Consider the following 12,709-nt stretch of genomic DNA (forward strand, 5'->3'; position numbering starts at 1 on the left):
ATTCTCTTTGAGATTTGCATTTGGGTTAACAATACTTCAGTTTTTAGGGTTGCCATCCTTTGTAAAATATATATTTTTTTTTGTAAGAAAAATTCAAAGTAAATAATTTATTCAATCTTTTAAATTATGATAAGATTTGTCATATTTGACAGTTTAAAATAAATAATTGTAGGTCATGCATTCGAGATAATCCAACAAGTAACCACTATCAAAACTCGATCCCAAGACTTCTTCGTTGAGTAGAATAAACTTTATCCAAATATTGTAATCTAATATAAGTTCTTAAACTTATCTCTTTTGGCTATTCTTTTTTTTAATTTATTAGTTCATCAATCTCTTATTTTATTTATTTAAGAAATGGCATGAGTCATATGCTTTGCTTTTATTATAGTAGTGGATTCTTTACATAAAAAAAAATTCATCAAATTTGATTATAAAGTATTGATTCACATAAAAGAGAAGTTATTGTAATAAGAATTATTGAAACAAATTTCTATAGCAAGGATTCTTATTCAATGAAGAAAGTTCAAATCTGCATTTTTTTTTTCAAATAATAAATTAATTCAATTAAAATATCGTCCTTAGACTTTCTCTCATGAATTATAAAATATAAAACAAATACAAATGTTTTGAACTTGAAATAATTTAAAATCAAATTGATCAAAAAATAAAATAATATAAATTTAAAGTGATCTGATTCAAAATAATTCAAAATTTTCCTTAATCTTTAACTAGAAATAATTATTTTATCCAAAATAATACGACCATAAATGAATGATCCAATTCGATCCATGTATTTGCAACCTCTAGCTTGACCTTATTAAGGGTCCCGCATGAGTTAGCTAAGTTAGTATATAACGCTTCATGAGCCATGCAGCTAACCAAAAATTGAATGCGATAGGGGCATTTAACCTCCCACTTAATCATCCATTTAAAATATTCCACTTGATTATCCAAAACTGTTTCTTCAGGTAATAGATTGGCAGACAAATGCCATTGCCATTTAACATTAATCTCATTTCTCACTCACAGATTCAGCTACAGCACGGTCACTTTTTTGAAGATTGGACAGTTAGTTATTTGGAACAGTGATATTTGGATTTTTATAATATAAATAATGAAGTAAGCTATAGATAGAGTTATATATTAGATTATTATAGAAATTGACGTATAACTATAAGTTTGTGTTGGTTGGATAGTTTAAAAGTTCTTGTCGGCAATTTGGGCCACTCATATTCTTTGACTGAATTGATTGACGGTAAGTAATTGATTTTTTTAGATATATAGTAGAATTCAAAAGCCATTGTATTGTTCATGTTTTTTAATAATAATTTGCAATTGTGAACCTTGCTGTTTTATTTTAATATTTTTTAGTAATTACTTATGTCATACTATCATTGTTAGATGAATATATAATAAAAATACATTTATTTTTTAGTATTATGAAGGGATATGATCGGAGGGATTTATAATTTTATATATGCACAACCAATAATAATCAATCCTTAGCTATTTGATTGGAATCATGGTAGGTACCAACATCTTTTGTCATCCAGATTTTCTTGGTATTCATTTTCTTCCTCAGCCTGTAAAAGGAAAATCTCAGGTAGGGAAGATTTTGGTCATAAAAGGAGGCTTCCGCTTTGTTTCAGCTTCAGCCCTGAAAAAAAAAAAAAAAAAAAAAAGATCATCTCAACAATTTTTTCAGAAAGAAAGAAAGAAAGAGATGGCTTCCAAACCTCATGCTGTATGTGTCCCATATCCAGCTCAAGGTCATGTAAACCCAATGCTGAAGCTAGCAAAAGCCCTTCACCATAAAGGCTTTCACATAACTTTTGTCAACACCGAGTATAACCATAAACGGCTTCTCAGATCCAGAGGCTCAAATTCACTTGATGGTTTGCCAGATTTTTGCTTTGAAACCATTCCGGATGGCCTCCCACCATTGGCTGCTGATGCAACCCAAGACATTCCTTCTTTATGTCATTCCCTTTCAACCAACTGCTTGGACCCGTTTCGTGAGCTCCTTTACAAGCTCAATCACTCTACATGTTCAAATGGGCCCCCCGTTACCTGTATTGTTTCAGATGATGCCATGTCATTCCCTATTGAAGCAGCTGAAGAATTTGGCATTCTTGGCGTACGTTTTTGGACAGCAAGCGCTTGCTCATGTGTTTGCTATTCTCAGTTTCCGCGTTTGGTTGAAGAAGGGTTAACTCCTGTCACAAGTACAATTCTCTCTTCACTTTCAAATCAAAAAATAATTTTTATATAGTTTGGTTTGGTTTATAACATTATAAATGACTGAGATATTGTCGTTTAGGCTGTTCTGTTGCATTGCTTACAGTACTTGACGTGACTTCTGTTTGGAAATCGTAGGTGCAAATGGTATAACAAATGAATATTTGGATACTGTCATAGAGTGGACTCCTGGAATGAAAAATATACGTTTTAGGGATTTTCCAAGTTACGTTAGAACTACGGACCCGAATGATCGGATGCTCAATTATCTCCTCAAAGAAATCCTGGGCGATTATAAAGCATCAGCTTTGATTTTCAACACATTTGACTCGTTAGAGCAAGACGCTTTGAATACTATGTCCGCCATCCACGTTATTCCTGTTTACAGCATTGGTCCTCTTCATTTACTTGCTGATCAGATCAGAGATGATAAATTGGAACAAATTGATTCAAATTTGTGGACAGAACAACCTGAATGTGTCGACTGGCTCAATTCCAAAGAACCAAACTCTGTGCTCTATGTAAATTTTGGTAGTGTGGCAGTAATGACTCCTGAACAGCTAATCGAATTTGCTTGGGGTCTAGCTAATAGCAAAAAGCAGTTTTTGTGGATAATAAGGCCTGATCTTGTCACGGGTAAGGCAGCCATTTTGCCACCTGAATTCGTCTCCGAAACTAAAGATAGAGGCAAGTTAGCGAGCTGGTGTCCACAAGAACAAGTCCTAAAGCACCCATCGGTAGGAGGGTTCTTATCTCACATGGGATGGAATTCAACAATCGAAAGTATATCTGCTGGTGTGCCAATGCTTTGTTTGCCATTTCTTGCAGATCAGCAAACTAACTGCCGGTTTGCTTGCAGGGAATGGGGTATTGGCATGGAGGTTGATAACAATGTAAAGAGAGATCAAGTGGAGATACTTGTGAGGGAGTTAATGGAGGGAGAAAAGGGAGTGGAAATGAAGGCAGAGGCCACGGAATGGAAGAAAAAAGCAGAGAAGGCTTCCAGGCCTGGTGGTTCTTCTTTCAAGAACTTGGATAAACTGTTAACCAACGTTCTTTCGTCAGATAAGAATATGTATCATAACAAACATTAGAAGTCTCCCCCATGAAATTTGTACCTGAAGCTCGGATTGTGGGGGTCAAATTTACAAAGTATTTCTCTAGGGAATGTTGTCATGTCCGAGTAGCTTTCTGCTAATAATTAAGATGGGTAACTTAAAAATAAATTGTTGTGATTTGATGAAGTAGTAACTGTTAAAGAAGCTTTGCAATAACTAAATGGTAGCGGTAAAGGGATGGAACCGAGTTAATTTGGATTAATTCTTGCTTTTACCCTTTGTTTCCCTTACCTTCTGTTAGGGGTGTGAGTCATCAATTAGAAGAAAATAATTTTATCAATTTGACTTGACATATTCAATTAACTTGAAATATCAAATTTTACCTCAACTTGATCACTTTAACTAATCACTTATATTATATAAAAATATTAATTTATCATCTTTGAATTAAGACGTTGATTGTCAACTAAATTCGGATAAATAATATTAATTTTAATTTTATCACTTAAAATTTGAATTATTTAAACTCGATACTTTTATCACATAATATAAGAAATTTATCTTGAATATTATTAAACCGATTAAATTCTCATATCTATTTTTAAGTTTTTTCATTTTTTTTTACTTTTAACACTGATTTAAATATTAGAATATAAACATCAAAAATATCTTCGACGTTTATTATTAATCAATGCCCCACTTTGTTATTTAAAATTTTTGTTCTTGTCAAAACAATTTCCCTGGAATAAGTAATGACAACGTAAAACACATGGAAGGATGAAAAATTCCCTGGAATTTTCAGCGAAAGTGTTTGTGGAATGCCCCGGGGGGGGGGGGGGGGGACCATTATTTTACACAATCATGATATGAGACAAAAAAGCTCCATGGTTAAGATCATGACATACGACACGAATCACGTCGCATCATCGTATAATGAAAGCATTGATAAGTTGATTCACCACTTCAAATCACTACCTCCTCCCATTATTATTATTAATTTTTTTTGAATTTCTCTTTTGACTTTTGGTCTGACTGCTATTTCATTTATAGAAAAAGAAAAAAAAATTCCATTTTTAATTTCCATAAATAATATTCTCGAATGCTTTACACTTTTTTTTTTGGATCAATATCTATCTTTGCATTTCACATTACCTACGTTACACATTATACGTTACTAATAAGACAAAAAAGCTCAATGTAATGTTAAGATCATGACATACGACACGTATCACGTCGCATCATCGTATAATGAAGGCATTGACAAGTTGATTCACCACTTCAAATCACTACCTCCGGTTATTATTATTATTATTATTATTATTTTTAATTTCTCTTTTGACTTTTGGTCTGACTCCTATTTCATTTATAGAAAAAAACAAAAACAAAAATTTCCATTTTTAATTTTCATAAATAATATTCTCTAATGCCTTACACTTTCTTTTCGGATCAATATCTATTTATGCATTTCACACTACTTACGTTACACATTATACATTACTAATAAGATAAAAAAGCTCCATGTAATGTTAAGATCATGACATACAACACGTATCATGTCGCATCATCGTATAATGAAAGCATTGACAAGTTGATTCACCATTTCAAATCACTATCTTCGGTTATTATTATTATTTTTTTTTAATTTCTCTTTTGACTTATGGTCTGACTCCTATTTCATTTATAGAAAAAGAAAAAGAAAACAAAATTTTCCATTTTTAATTTCCATAAATAATATTCTCGAATGCTTTACACTTTTTTTTCGGATCAATATCTATCTATGCATTTTACACTACCTACGTTATACATTATACATTACTAATAAACATGTGGTTATAGTCAGTGCCAGAGTAAAAAATTTTATGTAATGGAAGTTTAATTTAAATAATAATAAATTATAAAAAACAACAATAACAATATAATAATATTAAAAAAATATTTTTATATCTAATTATAATTATTAAAAATTTTATTATTATTTTTTAAGCCATTTTATATTTTAAAAATGTTATAAATAAATTTATTATCTATATTTTTGAATATATTTTTTTAATATATAAAATTAAATTATCATTTAATCATCAATGTTTTATTTAATTATATAAACAAATATTCAAAATATTTACTTAAAAAAATTTCTCTCGAAAATGAGTAATAATCTTAATAACAATTAAACTGATCCAATAAAAACTTTTTAAATTTTATTAATATACGTATAATGTCAAAATATTTTTGGCCTCGACAGGGCCTTGAGCTCCACTAGACCCTACTGGCTAAACCCCCACTAGACCCATGAGCCTCCGCTCACGGCTATAGGGAGACTAGGTTTCAAGTTTTAGCTGCCACAAGCATGCGTGCAGGAATCAAAATATAGCAGATGTAATCTTAAGGTTCATAAAGGAATCTGGCCCATCCCATCTTTTTTTTCGATTTTTTTTTTACTTTTTGTTTTTTAACTTGGTTTTTTCATTTAAAATTTTCATTTTATTTTTATTAAATAAATTATATATATATATATAATAGAATTAGAGATTTTGATTTGTTTCAATCCAATTAATGTATTTATTTTTTAAAAAAATCAAGATCAGTTCGAGGTTTAATTCTAATTTTTAAATTTAAATCGATTTGGAGATAGATTTAAGATGTGTTGTCTTATTTAGAGTATATATAAAAAAAATTTATTATTTTTTAATTTTATATTTATATATGTATTATATTAATAAAATTATTATTTAATATCTTAATTTAATAAACTCACATGACATCTTATTTAACTTTTTTTTGTCTTTTTATTTTTTATTTTTACTTTTTTTAATTAAATAAATTTTGTAAAAAAAAAATCAATAAAAGTAAAGATAACAAAATAACTCATATTTGATGGGTTTTGATTTACCCTAATCTAATATGTACGATTTTTTAAAATCCAAGATCAGACCAAGATTTTTTAAAAAAAAAAATAGGGTCAGGAGGAATTAGTGAAAGTAAAAGTATCAAAATAACCCATATTTGATGGTTTTGACCCATCAGTGCAATAAATTAAAGATCATTTTTTTAAAATCGAAATCGGGTCAAGGTGGAATGATTTATCTTTTTTAAAATCAAGGAAAATTGGAGCCAAGTTTAGGATGTTTTATCCCATCCCATTTCACTTTATCTCAACCTCTCAGGTATAAATAAGAATATATATTTTATTACTAATTTAATTTAATTTATATATATTATATTAATAAATTTATTATTTAATACATTAATTTAATAAATACTATATTTATATATAATTAAGATATAATTTATATTGAAAAATTATACTTTATGAATGTTATACTATTGAATTGATTTTTAATCAAATCAAACGAGATGTGGGTTATACATATATATATATATATGTTGAGTCGGAGTTGAGTATGAAAAATAATAATTCAATACCGGGTCAGAGTTGGGATGAACATATATCCACTCTTACTTGATCCTTTACAATCCCTATGTAGAGGTATTCATATGCCATCCTTAAATGATTCATTTTCATTTTTTTTCCTTTTTGCTTGGGCCTTTCTTTTATTTACTTTTAATTTTTTCAATTATCTATTTTAATATTTTTAATTATCCTTAGAAAAATAAACTTGAAAGAATAAATTTGTATTTGATTTGTTATACAAATGTTAGGGGCATTTTATGATCATAAAGGTAGTATGGACTTCCTTTTAGAAAGTGACTAATCAACAAAGCATTGGCAATTTTATCATTTTAACTCAAGCTTATGTGTGGAGCTGACCTGAAGTTTCACAACTCATGTCAACTCGACCACCTTAACTTACCACTTAAAGCCATATGGGAATGCTGACTTGTTGCTCCTTAATTAGACTATGGCCTACTAGATTAAGTCAAGCTAGCAACATTAGCCCTAGACCTGTTATTCAAAACTTGGGTTGCCCAGGCTCGACACTTTCACCTTACACGTATAAATAGCCCTCTCTCACTAGGTAGAGACATTCAATTTTTTTTTCTCTCTTTTTAAGATATCTCTCATTCTTTTTTTTTTTTTGAGTAATGACTTGAGTGTTAAGTACAAATGCTAGTGAAACCTCAGGCTTTTACTTTTAACCAACCTTTAAACTTGTGATTTCAAATTATTGCCCTCGTCGAACAATTTAGCACTAACATTTTTGGTGCACCAGGTAGAGAGCTTTTTAATTATAGTCGAGTTAATCATGGCTTCTATGAAGAGAATGGGCAAAGAAGGAGATAACGCCACTGCAATTGGAACTACACCTAACTTTGCCAACAAAACCTTGACCAATTTGCATAAAGAGTTTCAACCATGGAGCAATTTGAAGCCTTCACCCAACAGTTACAATCATTAAAGGAAATTATACAAACTTAACTCCCTTACAAATTTTAAAAGAACTAAATTCTACAATCTCAAAAAATCTACCAACATAAAAGTTACTAACCTATGATGATAGTACCACTTTATCGACCTCTGAAAAAGATAAAATACCCAGAAGCAACTACTTCACAAATACCCAAACACAAACCAACACCCAAAAATCCAAACAAGTCATCTCGGAACCACAACCTAATGAAGACTTGAAAGCTTGAATGAAGGCAATGGAGAAAGAGTTAAAGAATTAAGTCTCTACTTTTGATGATGAGCTTAAATTTTTAAAAACATCTTCATTTATCGAGAACATTAATCGAACATTGTTATTAAAGGGGTTTAAGATGCCCACACTTAAAACTTATGATGATACTACTAATCCTTTTGATCACCTCGAGCTTTATCAAACTAACATGTCAATATAGGGAGCCGATGAGCCTTTAATGTGTAAAAGGCTTGCTACAACTTTCTAGGGGTAGCTTGGTTATGGTACACCAACTTGGAACCCAGATCTATCTCAACTTTTAAACAGTTTGATTATTTTTTCTTAACCTACTTTGTTAGTAGCCGATGAATAAAAAAAACAACATTGAGTTTGATATCTATCTAACGAAGATAAAATGAATTCTTGAAAAATTATGTCGTGTGTTTTAATACCGAAACTCTTTAAGTGGGGAACTTAGGATAAGCTACAGCTGTGGCCATCATGACAAGTGGGTTGAATGATAATGAGTATCACTTTAAGCTCACTATCTCTTTTGAACCCCTAAAGACTCTGACCAATGTACTTTTGATCACAAAAAAGTACATCAATATAAAAGCCACTATGAAAAAGAATTCAGGTGTAAAAGAGGATTTTTCTCACCTTAATAGTAAAGATGAAAAGAAAACAACAATCTTTTAAAAGAAAAAAAACCTATTAAAAGGTACCCGAGGGCAAAGAGCTTAAGCAAAAAATATGATGACTATACTAAATTGAATACCTTTCAGAAGAGGATTTTATTCAAACAAAAAAGAACCTTGAGCTCAGATAGCCTAAGCCACTAAGGTAGAATAGCAAAAAAGATTTAACCAAAAGATATGCTTTCTATAAGGATCAAGGCTATAATTTTGAAAATTGTATAGAGCTTTTGAAATAAATAAAAAATATGATTAAAAAAAGTTGGCTGAATAGGTTTGTGGATCATAGAAGGTAATGAGAATTTTAAAGCTAAAGGTAGGAGAGAACAACTAAGAAAACAATTGGATGAAAAAAGAATGGGTGATAACTAAAGTAATACTAATGACAAACCCAGCTATAGGGATGAAAAAAAATGATGTAGACAATAGACCCATTACACGTATCATTAACCTGATACTTGGCAGAACCTCGACATCAACCAAAAAAAAAATTGATTAAGGAACAGTTATGGCCATTGGTTCAATGGCTAAGAAAAAAAATTGGAAAGATAAACTTTTTTTTTTAGCTTAGAGGATTTAAAAAGGATTCAGTTCTCACATCATGATGCCATTATCATACAAGCCATGATGTATAATCATATAGTGAAGAGGATACTATTTGACAACTAAAGTTTGACTAGTGTCTTTTACTATTTCACAATGCTAAATATATGTATCACTGAGGATGTGTTTAGGCTCTTCACTACTACTTGATCCATTTTGAAAATGAGTAAGTGCCAATAAAGGGTATAACCAGGTTGCTGATCATATTAGGGATCGAGTAAAGAACAATTACCTCAGTTTTTAAGTTTATGGTGGTAGATATCCTTTTAACATACAACATGATTTTAAGATGATCGAACCAATCTATTATGAGAATTGTTGGCTTAGTTCCTAACTTTAAAATCAATTTTCCTACTTATTTGGGGTAAAAAAGGTTTAAGAAAACTAGTTCACAGCAAGATAGTGCTATGTAACTACTATAAAGGTGAAGACTAGGAAATAGACTGCAAGCTTCATTGAAGCCTAAAAAATCTAGGGCAAAGATGGAATAGAGGTTAAAGGGATAACATGAGAAGATGAGGTAAAAAGGTTTGAGGGTAAGATGTAAGTGACATACCAGTTTGGACAATAATGAAAAATGCTCTTTTAAGAGCTAAAACAAAAACAAGTTTTTAAGCTTAAAATTTGTAAATCTTTTTTGAAGTTAAGCTTTTAGGCTTACATAAAAATCTATACCATAAATAGTATACAAATGAATTCAAAAGAATTTATTCGAAGCAAAGCTCATACTTGCATCTTAATGCATAAATTCTTTTTTAAATTGGACAAATGAATCAAACATACATTACATTCATGTCGAAAATTATCCTTTTGTTGGAATCAATCTTGACCAAAATAAATAAAAAAAAATCATTGATCAAAGGCCTGAAATTAATATCGTTCGACCATAACCAACGAAAAACTTGATACTTATGCCATTTTTTGAAAATAATTAAGAAAAATTTATGTAAATAGGAATCAAGCTCAACTAAAAAGAAAACTTGATAAAACTATTAAGAATAATTTGACCTATTTGCATGGACCCTGTCAGATATGTTTGGGATCGATCTTTTAATAATGGTTTATAGATAACATAATAATCCTAACATGAAACTAGTTCGATAAAAGAAAATGTCCTTGGCTTCTAAAAGGCATAAAGCCATTGAGAAAGGATTGACAAACTAATAAAAGTTGGGTTAATCAAGGAAGCATATTACCCTAAATGGATAGCTAACGTAGTAATGGTAAAAAAACACAATGGGAAAATGAACAATGTATGTTGATTGCTCTAACTTCAACAAAACCTGCCCAAAGGATAATTTTCCTCTGTCAAGTATTAATTGATTAGTAGATGATAGCATTGAACATTGTTTGCTCAGCTTCATGAATGCATACTCAAGTTACAATTAGATTAAAATGATAAAGAAAAATAAGGAAAAAATAGTTTTTATGGCTAAAAAAGAGTTGTACTACTATAAGCTGATGCCATTTGGGCTAAAAAATGTAGAGGTGACCTGTCAGAAGTTAGTTAACAAAATATTCAAAAATTAAATTGACCATAATGTTAAAATGTATGTTGATGATATGATTATGAAAAGTAAAAGATCAAATAAACATTTGAAAGACCAAGAAGAAACATTCAACATTTTAAATAAGTATAACATAAGACTTAACCCAAGTAAATGCATCTTTGGGGTTCGTTAGGGTCATGCTGAGCAAATTTTTAAGGTATATGATCAACTAGAAAGGTATAGAAGCTAACCTTGAAAATGTTCAAGCTATTTTGGATACGAACTTGCTGACCTCAGTAAAGGATGTATAAAGGTTGATAAAAATGATAGCGGCATTACTTTAGTTTATGTTTAGGTGGGTAGATTGGTGCTTATCATTCTTTAAAATATTCAAAAATATATTAGACTTTTGATGGATACCACAATGTCAATAAGCATTTGAAGAGCTTAAACAATTCTTCCCTTTACCTTTAATATTGTTAAAGTTAAGGCTCGACGAGGTATTATACCTTTATATTGTAATAATAGATTTGGCTATCACTTGATTTTAATTTGAAAAGAAGAAGAAAAGCAGAAGCTAGTATATTTTGTTAGTAAAGTATTAACATGGACTGAACTCAACTACTAGAAAATAGAGAAGCCATCCTATGCTATGGTAACATCGACTAGGAAACTAAGATCATATTTCTAGTATTATATTACGAATGTTTTAACTGACCAATCATTAAGGCAAATTTTGCAAAAGCTCAAGCTATCAAGCGAGTTAATCAAATAGACAATTGAGCTAAGTGAATTTAATTTGCATATATTGTCGAGGTTGGCACTTAAGTCATCGGTGTTAGCAGTTTTTATTGTTGAGTATACCTCAATTAAACCTAAAAAAAAACCTAGCATGATTGATAGCTAGAAAGAAATGGGACATGAAAACTCTACATAGATAGGTCAACCACGAATGAAAGAAATAGAGTCGATTTTATTCTAATCAGCCTAAAAATTATGTAATATCAGTATATGATAAAGTTTCAATTCAAGGTTTAAATAATAAGGTAAAATATGAAGCACTGATTGTGAGCTTAAAAGTGGCAACTAACCTAAATGTAAAAAACATCTTTATGTATAGTGATTCACAGCTGGTGGTTGGATAGGTGAATGGAAAGTTTGAAGCTATAAAAGAATGAATGAAAAAGCACTTGGAGAAAGTACAAACACACTTAACAAATTTCTCTAAGGCTAAGGTAAGGGAAATAGTGAAGTCAAAAAATACTTTGGCTAGTTCCTATCTAAGTTGGCATTTGGGATTACAATAGATAGTTTAGCATATGTCTTGATTAAAGAACTACATGAAAAAATCACAAATGCAATGTACATCGGATAGATCAATGAGAAAAAGTTATGAATGTTTATAATGAGAGTGTATTTGATAACAGAAGAGTTATCCGAGGACAAAATCCAAGTAAAGGCATTAACTAGGAAAGTTTCTCGCTACACCATCATCAATGAAAAATTATACAGGAGATCATCCAACTTGCCATATTTGAGGTGTGTAGATAAAGAAGAAGCAAATTATGTGCTTAGATAGATCCATGAAAGAATTTATGAGAAACACCTTAGACCTCAACCATTGGCTTACAAGGTGTTTAGGTTGAGGTACATTGGCGGACTATTAAAAAAGATGCAACTGACTTGGTTAAAAAATGCGATAAGTGTCAAAGGTTCGCTTATATTCAACATCTATCCTCGATCAAGTTGACTCCTGTATTAACATAATGTTTATTTTAACATAATTATGAAAATGTCCCTACTACCATATTGACAAAAATTAATATAATGCGTCTTTTAACATAATTACGAAAATATCCTCCTATCAAAATTGGTTAAAATAATTATAGTGCCATTTACCATAATTATGAAAATATCCTTATGATTGTTTCATAGAAAGTTAATATGTGGCATTTTTATTTTGAAATTACTATAACACCCATTTTAATTTACGTATTAGATTTTAATATAATAATATAAAATTAATCACATATTAAATTACT

General features: G+C 30.1%; 1 protein-coding gene across 1 annotated transcript; it reads left to right on the top strand.

Moving 5' to 3' along the window:
• Positions 1-1,542: 1,542 nt before the first annotated feature.
• Positions 1,543-3,524, top strand: LOC111282596 (7-deoxyloganetin glucosyltransferase-like). Its single transcript, XM_022870747.2, has 2 exons — positions 1,543-2,228; positions 2,380-3,524. The coding sequence occupies exons 1-2, from the start codon at positions 1,727-1,729 to the stop codon at positions 3,333-3,335; spliced, it is 1,458 nt and encodes a 485-aa protein (XP_022726482.1). The 5' UTR covers positions 1,543-1,726; the 3' UTR covers positions 3,336-3,524.
• Positions 3,525-12,709: the final 9,185 nt, after the last annotated feature.

The sequence above is a fragment of the Durio zibethinus genome, chromosome 5 (genome assembly GCF_047325235.1).
Source record: "Durio zibethinus cultivar Kanyao isolate XHJ-2024 chromosome 5, ASM4732523v1, whole genome shotgun sequence".
Taxonomy (NCBI): Eukaryota; Viridiplantae; Streptophyta; class Magnoliopsida; order Malvales; family Malvaceae; genus Durio; species Durio zibethinus.